The following is an 11,479-nucleotide window of genomic DNA, read 5'->3' as shown; positions in this document are numbered from 1 at the left end:
CATCAGCAGTTGTCATGAAGTGCTTTACAGATACCCAGCCTAAACCCATAAAGAGCAAGCAATGCAGAAGCACAGTGGCCAGGAAAAACTCCATGGTTGTTCTTTGGGGTTTTAGGCTGGGTATCTGTATAGCACTGCGACAACTGCTGATATATAAAAATATATTTAAAAAAATATATATATATATATATATATATATATATATACACACAACCGTTCAAAAGTTTGGGGTCACATAGAACTATCCTTGTTTTTGAAAGAAAAGCACATTTTTTGTCCATTAAAATAACATAAAATGTATCAGAAATACAGTGTAGACTTTGTTAATGTTGTAAACGGCAGATTTTTTTAATGGAATATCTACATAGGCGTTTAGAGGTCCATTATCAGCAACCATCACTCCTGTGTTCCAATGGCACGTTGTGTTAGCTAATCATTTACATTTACATTTAAGTCATTTAGCAGACGCTCTTATCCAGAGCGACTTACAAATTGGTGCTTTCACCTTATGACATCCAGTGGAACAGCCACTTTACAATAGTGCATCTAGGTCTTTTAAGGGGGGGGGGGGGAGAAGGATTACTTTATCCAATCCAAGTTTATCATTTTAAAAAGCTAATTGATCATTAGAAAACCCTTTTGCAATTATGTTAGCACAGCTGAAAACTGTTATGCTGATTAAAGAGGCAATACAACGGGCCTTCTTTAGACTAGTTGAGTATCTGGAGCATCAGCATTTGTGGGTTCGATTACAGGCTCAAAATGGCCAGAAATAAAGCACTTTTTTCTGAAACTCGTCAGTCTATTCTTGTTCTGAGAAATTAAGGCTATTCCATGTGAGAAATTGCCAAGAAACTGAATATCTTGTGCAACGCAGTATACCACTCCCTTCACAGAAGAGCGCAAACTGGCTCTAACCAGAATAGAAAGAGGAGTGGGAGGCCCCGGTGCACAACTGAGCAAGAGGACAAGTACATGACAGTGTCTAGTTTGAGAAACAGACGCCTCACAAGTCCTCAACTGGCAGCTTCATTAGATAGTAACCGCAAAACACCAGTCTCAACATCAACAGTGACTCCGGGATGCTGGTCTTCTAGGCAGTTCCAGGAGTTCCTCTGTCCAGTGTCTGTGTTCTTTTGCCCATCTTAATTTTGCATTTTTATTGGCCAGTCTGAGATATGGCTTTTTCTTTGCAACTCTGCCTAGAAGGCCAGCATCCCAGAATCGCCGCTTCACTGTTGACCCGCAAAACACCAGTCTCTATGGAGAGTTCTCAATGTCAACTCTGAGCAAGAGGACAAGTACATTAGATTCACAATAATTGTATGTTATTTTAATGGACAAAAAATGTGCTTTTCTTTAAAAAACAAGGACATTTCTAAGTGACCCCAAACTTTTGAACGGCAGTGTAAATCACAATGTTTCTGAAGTTCTGCTATAGTAAGAAAGTGTGTTTCTGAAGTCCTGCTATAGTAAGAAAGTGTGTTTCTGAAGTCCTGCTATAGTAAGAAAGTGTGTTTCTGAAGTCCTGCTATAGTAAGAAAGTGTGTTTCTGAAGTCCTGCTATAGTAAGAAAGTGTGTTTCTGAAGTTCTGCTATAGTAAGAAAGTGTGTTTCTGAAGTTCTGCTATAGTAAGAAAGTGTGTTTCTGAAGTTCTGCTATAGTAAGAAAGTGTGTTTCTGAAGTTCTGCTATAGTAAGAAAGTGTGTTATTCACGACCACAGTTATTCTGTAGCAAAACTGTAACCCCAAACTAAAATAACATGTTTGTACCATATAACCGTGACCACACTAGTCCTAAACCCCTAACCCGAACCGATCCAGGTTTTCTTGGAAGACTGTGTCCCTGACAGCTTTGGAGACAACTCTGATGTTCTCTGTATCGGTAGCACAGGTGAAGTGGTTGTACAGAGATTTGTGACGCCCTATGTGCTGCTCTTTGTACATGTTCAGGATGAACATCTTAGCAGACTCTGCATCTCTCTGTGGACCTTTAAAAAAAAAAAATATGAAAAAGAATGTTTGTAAAATACACTGGGAATCGCTTCGTGCATAATACGGTCAGAGTTGGGGTCCCTTCCAGTTCCCGTCACTTGAATTGGATATGGACTCTGTTTTTCATATATAGGAATGAACTCTAATTCACTGGAATTTAGGTGGAATTGACCCCAACAATGGATATGTAAAAGATATTGACACACACCTATCAAGGCATAACTATCCAGTGTACTTAGGAAAGTACTCAGCAAGGTTGGAGTATAGCCTGAATATACAACTAAATGTATGACTACCAGTGTACTTAGGAAAGTACTCAGCAAGGTTGGAGTATAGCCTGAATATACAACTAAATGTATGACTACCAGTGTACTTAGGAAAGTACTCAGCAAGGTTGGAGTATAGCCTGAATATACAACTAAATGTATGACTACCAGTGTACTAGTCTAGTGTACTAACCAGTGAACGTTGAGAAGTAGTCTGCTAAGTTGGAGTGTAAGACCTTGTCTGCTAGGAGGTCTGTTTTGTTGAGGAAGAGGATGATGGAGGACTCCTGGAACCAGGGATAGGTGACGATGGTTGTAAACAGGGCTTTGCTCTCCTCTAATCGATTCTGCAAGGAACATAAACACATAGGAAGATTCAGATCATGTTCAAATGTGTTATTGGTAGAATAATATATGTCTAAAAACACTTAGGCTTGGAATTAAATTGAACCCGCCACATTGAACCCTCCTCCACATTGAACCCTCCATAATCTTTGATTATACACTACTGCGCACGTACACAATGAAGGGAGTCTACCTGGCTGGTAGTGGTAGTACATTTTACAGTACCCCAAATCATTTATTTGACTTTATGTGACCATGGGAGAAACAACTCACCACATTGGCGCTCTCATAGAGAACCTGGTCGTACTCGCTGAGAGCCACCAGGAAGATGATGGAGGTGACCCTCTCAAAACAGTGGATCCACTTCCTCCTCTCTGACCTTTGACCTCCAACATCCACCATCCTGGTAAAAACAACACGGAACACATCTCAAATCACACTCTATTCCAGCTATAGGGAACCACCTTCAGGGTGTCATTTAAAATGCTGACATGGGGAATACTTCCTTCCCTCATTCCCTCCACTCTTCCTTGAAGTAATCACTGGTCTAACATTACTAAATAAGTGGAGGTAAGAGCTCAACTACAGTACATAGCTTTCAAAGATCCAAACAAGTTAGATCAGAGATTACTGGAAGGAAGGAAAGCTTTCAAAGATCCAAACAAGTTAGATCAGAGATTACTGGAAGGAAGGAAGGAAGGAAGGAAGGAAGGAAGGAAGGAAGGAAGGAAGGAAGGAAGGAAGGAAGGAAGGAAGGAAGGAAGGAAGGAAGGAAGGAAGGAAGGAAGGAAGGAAGGAAGGAAGGAAGGAAGGGAAGGAAGGAAGGGTGGGTGGGTGGGTGGGTGGGTGGGTGGGTGGGTGGGTGGGTGGGTAGAAAAAAGTATAGTAGAAGTATATAAACAGAACCATAGCCTCAGTGGACAACAAGGCTCTGACACCATTACTCCAATAGAGAGGTTACTGACCTGAAGATGACAGTCTTGAGGTCAAAGGGGTACTCTATGATGCCAGTGGTAGGGACCCTGACCCTGAGGATATCCTGCAGAGTGGGGAGGTATGAGGGCGCAGCGATTCTGTCCAGGTCACTCAGGTAACTGTCATGAAAATAACATTGGAAAATGCATTGGCAGTGGCACATACTTTGCTAAATACCCTAACACTAGATACCTGACTTATTATGGAGTGCATAGTCATATCTATCTATCTATGGATACAGATCACACATTTGGCAGATTCAAGGAGCTGGGACTTGTTGAGTGTACATGCATGTATACCTGAGCTTGGACTGAGTGAGTGGGTAAAAGACAAATCTCACTATTTGGTAGAGTCAGAGAGCTGGTACTCCCTCCTGCGCTCGTAGCACTTCTGCATGCCCTGGTCACTCCACAGTCTTCTGATGCCATCCACCTGCCATGGTTCCAGGTTGGTCAATATGTCTGCCTCCACCCTGCTCAGCTTGTCTGCATGGCTCTGGAACACACAGAGATGTCGTTTTAGACATGACAATAAAAACCTATTCATAGAGTAGATGTTCCTAGAGATTGATACTTAAACTTATGAACCAGCAAGCCCCTTTAGAAAAACACAATCATATGATACTGAATCTTCTGACAAGCTGCTTGCAATGTTCTGGTGATCTTTGAAATCAATCCGTAGGGTCTTCATGGCTTGGATCATTTTCTGAACAGCAATGACGATGTTCCCGTACACCAGCTTGGTGAAGCCTCGTTTGTCCTCCTCGGAGTAGCCCGTCCCATGGATGATCCTCATCTGCTTGATGAAGGTGCTCTTGCCACTCTCACCAGTCCCTGGGAAACGAGAGACATGAGTCGGTGAATGTCGGTATGTGTCAGGATTGGGCTCAATTTAGAATGGAATTGAGAGTGCCTCACTTCTTGAATTTATGTAGTAAACAGGATAAAGAATTTCAATTCAAATTTGAATTAAAGAATTTCACAAAATTAAATTATATTTCCTATGAAATTCAAAATGCCTCTTCTAAATTAGGTGTAGTCTATACAAATAAACATATTGTACATAAAACATCAAACATGTTGTTATACACATGGATATCAAATATTGATGAAACAATTGATTTTCAGGTCAATCTTAGAAGGAATGACCAACGAAAACAAACATTTATGCAAATATTCTACTAATTTCCTGTTTTTGGGACTACAAGCTGTCGAGGTCTATTGGAGTCAATTCCAAAATTGTGAATTGAGCACAACCCTCAGTGTATGTGTGTTTCGTTTTACTATCCTTGTGGGGACCAGAAGTCCTCACAAGTATAGTAAAACAAGGAAAATGTTTTGCCGGTCTCCACAAGGAAAAAGGGTATTTATGCTTATTTTTGAATGGGAATCAATTGTTTGGTCCAGACAAGGACATTAAAACAAATGTGTGTGTGTGTGAGTTTATGTACGCATGTGTGTACGAGAATGTGTGTGTTACATGTGGGTGTGTGTTACATAAAGGTACCACTTCATCCACATGTATTGCATACTTTGGCTTATTGGCCAACAATACGACCTTTAGAGCAGGAATACATTGAGAAGTTTGTTAACTAAAGCTGAAGGATAAGATTGGTTTGACCTTTCTTCAATGTCCTGTAATACTTAACGCATTCCTAAAATAACCTAAGAACAATCCATGTTTTGATAGTAAGTAGTAAAATGCACCGTGTGAAAATTTTGCAATAGTGCAGTAGGCCTTCATGTAGCTATTACAATAGTGCAGTAGGCCTTCATGTAGCTATTACAATAGTACAGTAGGCCTTCATGTAGCTATTACAATAGTGCAGTAGGCCTTCATGTAGCTATTACAATAGTGCAGTAGGCCTTCATGTAGCTATTACAATAGTGCAGTAGGCCTTCATGTAGCTATTACAATAGTGCAGTAGGCCTTCATGTAGCTATTACAATAGTGCAGTAGGCCTTCATGTAGCTATTACAATAGTGCAGTAGGCCTTCATGTAGCTATTACAATAGTGCAGTAGGCCTTCATGTAGCTATTACAATAGTGCAGTAGGCGTTCATGTAGCTATTACAATAGTGCAGTAGGCCTTCATGTAGCTATTACAATAGTACGGTGTGGCTAGTAATCATTTCACTATAAGAAATTCTGACATTAAATTGCATTGTAGTTGGCCTCACATGACTGTTGCATTAAAATGCAAGCCAGGATCAACTACTGTCACTTGTCCACATTCCACACATAGCCATAACTGCTGATCAGAGAGTTCAAATGTGCTAGATGACAGTTTGGATAGAAGAGAGATGCAGGTGAGATAAGTGTGACGTAGGATAGAGGCTTTCAGAAAGTGCTTCTTGGTCCCTCTCCAAGTAGTTTTGAAGGACTGTTCTATGAATGATAATGCCCACTCACCATCAGTCACCCCTAGATTACACATTCAGTCACACTTTGTACAGCACATTTAAACTATGTCATGCAGAGGTACAGACAGTCATTTAAAAAATGTAGCCTACTGTTATTCGACCTGACTGTAATTACTCTGCCAGTAACACTCACCTTTTTCAGGGCTGAAAATCACCAAGACAAAAAGTGTAGCCTTGTTCTGAGTGTCTGCTCAATTATCTACTGGTTTAATAACAGGTTTCTATGTGGAGAATGTGGTTTGGAGTGACTCATACCTATTCAACTGCCCAGGGCTTCTCTGGAGAACAACTATGATAAGAAAACTTGTCCTGTCAGGGAAGATGCAGCCTACTATTCCATAGAGGTGATATATAGACTAGATGTTCATCTCATGGTGCAGGAGGGGATGGCTGCTGTTTTACGGGTCCTAACCAATTGTGCTATTATAATATTTTTTTGCATGGTTTGTAACAAATTTAGTCCATAATGTTTCTTCTAATTTCTCTTATGACTGAAAATAGCTTCTGGATATCAGACCCCCTGTATATAGCCCAGTGGCTGCTGAGGGGAGAATGGCTCATAATAAAGGCTTGAAAGGAGCAAATGGAATAGCATCAAACCATGTGTTTGATGTATTTGATACCATTCCACAGATTCTGCTCCAGCCATTACCACGAGCCCGTCCTCCCCAATTAAGGTGCCACCAACCTCCTGTGATATAGCCTTGTTATTGTGTTACTTTTATTATAATATTTTCTTGCTAGCCATGATTGGCTGAGATGATGAGTGCCGAAAGATGAATTTGGATTGGTCTGCCATATAGCATGCTTCTGTCTATTTGAGCTGGTCAGTAGGTAATCCTGTCAAAAACAGTTTTTTTTTAAAATAATTGCGTATTAAAACTTAACAAAAGAGTCGACTAAGCAAGTATTCATTTTATTAGAACTTCACTGCAACTACTGTTCAGATTACTCTCGTCTGAGTGTGCCAGAGTGCAGAATAACTGATGAATTTATTAACGCTCAACACTGGTTGAATATGGCCGGTGTCAGTAAATCGGCAAAAAAGTGTAGTTAAATTGTTGCCAGGAGCACAGTTACAGTTACCAACACTCTGGTTAACATGAAAACAGCCTAAAAACTATGCTAGGGTGAGTGAAATGGTCAGATTTTGGGTGGGGGCTAAAGTTTAAGATGATTCTTATGGCATTGTACATGGTCAGTGTGAACCAGAGTGATTTGACACAACAACGGGCCAAGCAATGGAAACGAAACAGGACGTCTTATACATTCATCCATGTATACGGGTAAGAGTCCAGCTACAGTTTCAGATATTATAAGTTTCTAATTTTGTCAGAAGGTTGCTAAAGCATACTGTTAGCTAGCTAGGCTTGCTTGCTAACATTGGCTTGCTTGCTAACATTACGTTTATGATCTGTATGTAGTAATGTTAACTCAGAATGCCATTTCGCATTGCTAGTTATAGCCTAACTAGCTAACATTGAACCTATTTGGTTAACTTTAGCTAGTTATGACAATCGGTTTGTATTGCTAGTACTCTATGGATTAGGATTATGGTTCAATGTTTAGCTAGCATGTCTAAACAAAAGACTCCACTTTGCCAGATGATTACATGACCCATCAAGTTAGCCAGGTATGTCTGGCGGTGATTACAGCCAACTATTGTATTATAATGCCAAAATATTTGTATCTGGAATTTGTCTTTCAGCATCAGTAGAACATGCCTGACTCTCCTCCACCAGTCATACAAGGAGAATGGTCTAATGCCTCCCATCAAAATAAGAGCTGGCCCAAGCAAGCACAGGTTACACCTGAAGAATGAGGACGAGGGGTGAACTTCATCAACAACTACGCAGAGGATAATGCAATAGTATTACCAGGACACCACCCAGGACACAAACACTTTGGTGGAAAGGTGCTGCCATTCCATGTGACAAAAGCAGCAGTGTGGCGTCTCTATAAGGAATTGATGGCAACACTTGGTATGTGAAGCATAAGCAAAACGTTTTGACTATTTAATTGACCTCAAACACGATTGGCACTACTTTTATTGATCTAACATTATGTGTTATCATTTTAATTTCCAGTTTCCAAGCTTATGTTTCTGTATACAGTGCTGCTGATCTTTACATTTGTAGGTAAGTTAAACTTACCTGATAATGATGCATTAAAACATTATCTTACGTTTTACGTTACATTTTCTTTTCATTAACTTAATATTCTTTTGTTGTTTGCACTATCATTCTGGACCCTACGCAGCCAGGTCCCATCTACTTTTTAACTCCTCGCCAGTGTGGCTTGTTTGGTGTCTGCTGTGAAGAAATACCACAACGAGTCAACTACTTGATTGATGAAGGCATGACATCCAGCAAAGGCATCAGCGCAGTCAACTACAAGCCTTATTTCTTCACCAACTACGGAGTTGGGGGAAAACACACGTGCCTAATTTGTGATAACTGCAGTGGCCATAACAAGAACAAGTTTGTGCTCTGGTATTGTGTCTGGCGGACCGTGCACAAGCTCCACCACAGTCTGGAACTTCACTTCCTGATCACAGGCCACACCAAGTTTGCCCTCGTCTGGTGCTTCGGCCTCACCAAAGCAGCGCTTCAGAAAGACCAGAGTGAACACTTTGTCTGAGATTGCTGGTGTTGTGAAGGACAGCACTGTGACAGGGGTCAACGTCCCACAGCTGGTTGGACTAGAGGATGGTACGGTGCTGGTGGAAAAATACTGTATGGCTGGCAACAACACGTGACTCTGTACTCCGCTGCCACAGTTCAAGCGGTACCAGGACTTCAGGTGAATATTATTTTAATTGCATTGTATGAGGTTCTTCTTCTTATCTAAACTTGGAAGGTGAATTGATGTTGTGCAAGGTTGTAAGGCACTTTTTTTGTTATTCCCTGTTTTAGAGTTTTGATGCTCTGGAGCCTGGTGTTGTTGTGTTCGGACTCAGTCAGGAACCAGGTTTCAGCTGCTGCGGTACCGGGGCTCCAAGTCTAGGTCCAAGAGGCTTCTAAACAGCTTCTACCCCCAAGCAGTAAGACTCCTGAACATCTAATCAAATGGCAACCCAGACTATTTGCATTGCTCCCCCACCCCTCTTTTACACTGCTGCTACTCTCTGTTATTATCTATACATAGGCACTTTAATAAATCTACTTACATGTACATATCACCTCAATTACCTCGACTAACCGGTCGACTCTGTACCAGTAACCCCTGTATATAGTCTCGCTCTTGTTATTTTACTGCTCTAATTACTTGTTCCTTTTATTTCTTATTCATATTTTTTTTAATGCATTGTTGGTTAGGGGCTTGTAAGCATTTCACTGTAAGGTCTTCGGCGCAAGTGACTAATTGACTAATTTGATTTGTTTTGATTTGATTTATAGCATTTCTTTCACATGACCCAGCAATTTAGTGTGTCTGGGTAAGCGTCATCTAATATTTATCAAATATTTTTATCTGGACACTTTCTGTTTGCCTGGAATTTTTCCTTATTGTAGGTGACTACTTTTGCCACTGTTAGTCTTAATCTTTACTACACTACTCACTGTTTTGCACATGACCTCCCATGTGAATCCTTAAAGAGATGGGTGGGGCTGGCTTAAGGTGTGAATAATGCTGAATGGGTGTAGACAAAGGAGAGCTCTCCGGTATGTACCAAAACATTCAAAAGCTATTTTCTCAAAAGTGAGTTTACAAGTTTGTCAACTTTCAAAGCAGAATTACTTTCCCATTGGTCCTCAAATGCAGTGTATGATATACAATTTTGTAGCTCTGAGTCTACTTGTATCCAATGCAAAAAACACCATTTCCAATTTTGCTACCTAATACCGATTTGAGCCAGTCGGTCACCTATTGCTTATTGATCTATTAACTAATTTACCGCCAAAACTCCATACCACCAAAACAGGCTGACATATCAGGCAGTCTTTTTAACAGCTCTTACACTAAAAAGGGATTATCATTGTTTTCACCATTCCACAGTATTATTCCAACCTCATTCCACAGTATTATTCCAACCTCATTCCACAGTATTATTCCAACCTCATAGTGTGGAAATATATTTAAAACACAGAAAATCTCGTTTTTGACTGCACTGGGCCTTTAAATGGCACTGATCTATAGCAGAGTAAAGACAAATCGAGTTTAAACTAAACCACAGATGATGGGAACCATTTGAGGAAAGTCAAATGTTCATTTGCAAGATTAAAATAATTGTCAAAACGCTATCTAGACTAGGCCTATTCTTCTAACAATTTTTTTATGATATAAAATCAACTTGGAGTAGCGTAGTTAACTATACCTAGCGCATAAAGTTGTCGAATAACCAATTATACATAGCATATGCCATGACTCACCTAAAAGCAACAACTTTATCTCGCGGTGAGATTCTCTCTTGTCCCGGCGAAGCTGTCTCTCAATCTCCTGATGTATCTTATTTCTCTCCAATTCTTCAGCCGACATACAGCATTCACCCATATTGGTGCCGTGTTGTAGCCGTCCGTAGGTAAAGTGAGGTAGATGGATAATGATTTGTATTCCAACCAGGGGGATGCGGGTCAAGATAACGTCCTCCCTCCCTGTCAAAATGCAGAAGTCATGCTTACGTGTAGGAACCGGGTCGCATTCCTAACATGCATTTAAACCAGAAGCAGGTGATATAAACCAGGGTTTCCCAAACTCAGTCCTGTGTTGTTTTTTTGCCCTAGTTGATCAAGCTTCGATTATTTGAATTGTTTTGAATTATTAATCAAATGGCTACCTGGACTATTTACACTGTTGCTACTCACTGTTTATTATCCATGCGTAGTCACTTTACCCCTACCTACATGTACAAATGACCTTGACTAACCTGTGCACTACAGATTGACTCGGTACCACCTGCATATAGCCTCTTTATTGTTATTTTGTGCGGCTTTTTATTCATTTAAAAAAAAAACTTTTGTTTATTTAGTAAATATTATCTTAAACTACATTGTTGGATTGTAAGTAAGAATTTAATGGTAAGGTCTGATTTTGATTTGAATCGGCCATGCATTTTTAGGGAAAAAACAAAATCTCTACCCAGGGAGGGGGGCAGTAGCGAGTTTGGGGGAATCCCTGATGTAAACTACTGTAGTTCTCTTCTCCATTATATAGTTTGGGTTTGGAAACAACTGAAACAAACCCCTTCCACACACACAAGTTGGGTTGTAATTATTTTCCATTTTACAGGCAAGGTAACTGTCACCAAGTAGGGTAGGCTTTTCCCCATACAAACTGGGCTGTTCTGTTGATATTGTAAACCCACTGGGTTTATAGGAGTGTGCCTGCCAGTTGAAAAATGCAACAATGACCTCATTACATTTGACTTTTTAGTAATTTAGCAGACACTCTTATCCAGGGTGACTCAGATAGTGCATTCATCTTAAGATTGCTAGGTGGGACAATCACATATTACAGGTATAGAAAGTATATTTTTC

General features: G+C 40.3%; 1 protein-coding gene across 1 annotated transcript; it reads right to left on the bottom strand.

The window, feature by feature from the left end:
• Positions 1 to 553: 553 nt before the first annotated feature.
• Positions 554 to 10,575, bottom strand: LOC115105944 (guanine nucleotide-binding protein subunit alpha-14-like). The gene is made up of 7 exons (XM_029628473.2): positions 10,376 to 10,575; positions 4,231 to 4,415; positions 3,923 to 4,077; positions 3,573 to 3,701; positions 2,881 to 3,010; positions 2,456 to 2,609; positions 554 to 1,992 (listed from the first exon to the last, which is right to left on the bottom strand). Exons 1-7 carry the CDS (start codon positions 10,494 to 10,496, stop codon positions 1,799 to 1,801), a joined length of 1,068 nt encoding a protein of 355 aa, XP_029484333.1. The 5' UTR covers positions 10,497 to 10,575; the 3' UTR covers positions 554 to 1,798.
• Between the last annotated feature and the right edge of the window lie 904 nt (positions 10,576 to 11,479).

This window comes from Oncorhynchus nerka, linkage group LG22 (genome assembly GCF_034236695.1).
Source record: "Oncorhynchus nerka isolate Pitt River linkage group LG22, Oner_Uvic_2.0, whole genome shotgun sequence".
Taxonomy (NCBI): domain Eukaryota; kingdom Metazoa; phylum Chordata; class Actinopteri; order Salmoniformes; family Salmonidae; genus Oncorhynchus; species Oncorhynchus nerka.
The sequence above is the reverse complement of the archived record's forward strand: the minus strand, read 5'-3'. Positions and strand labels throughout refer to the sequence as shown.

Bases quoted from the DNA above. Each gene is read 5' to 3' on its own strand.
- LOC115105944 (XM_029628473.2), bottom strand. From the start codon at position 10,496: ATGGGTGAATGCTGTATGTCGGCTGAAGAATTGGAGAGAAATAAGATA. The intron at 4,416-10,375 runs GTGAGTCATGGC...CTCGTTTCCCAG, and splicing joins GATAAAGTTGTTGCTTTTAG to GGACTGGTGAGAGTGGCAAG. The intron at 2,610-2,880 runs GTGAGTTGTTTC...TGTTCCTTGCAG, and splicing joins TCTATGAGAGCGCCAATGTG to AATCGATTAGAGGAGAGCAA.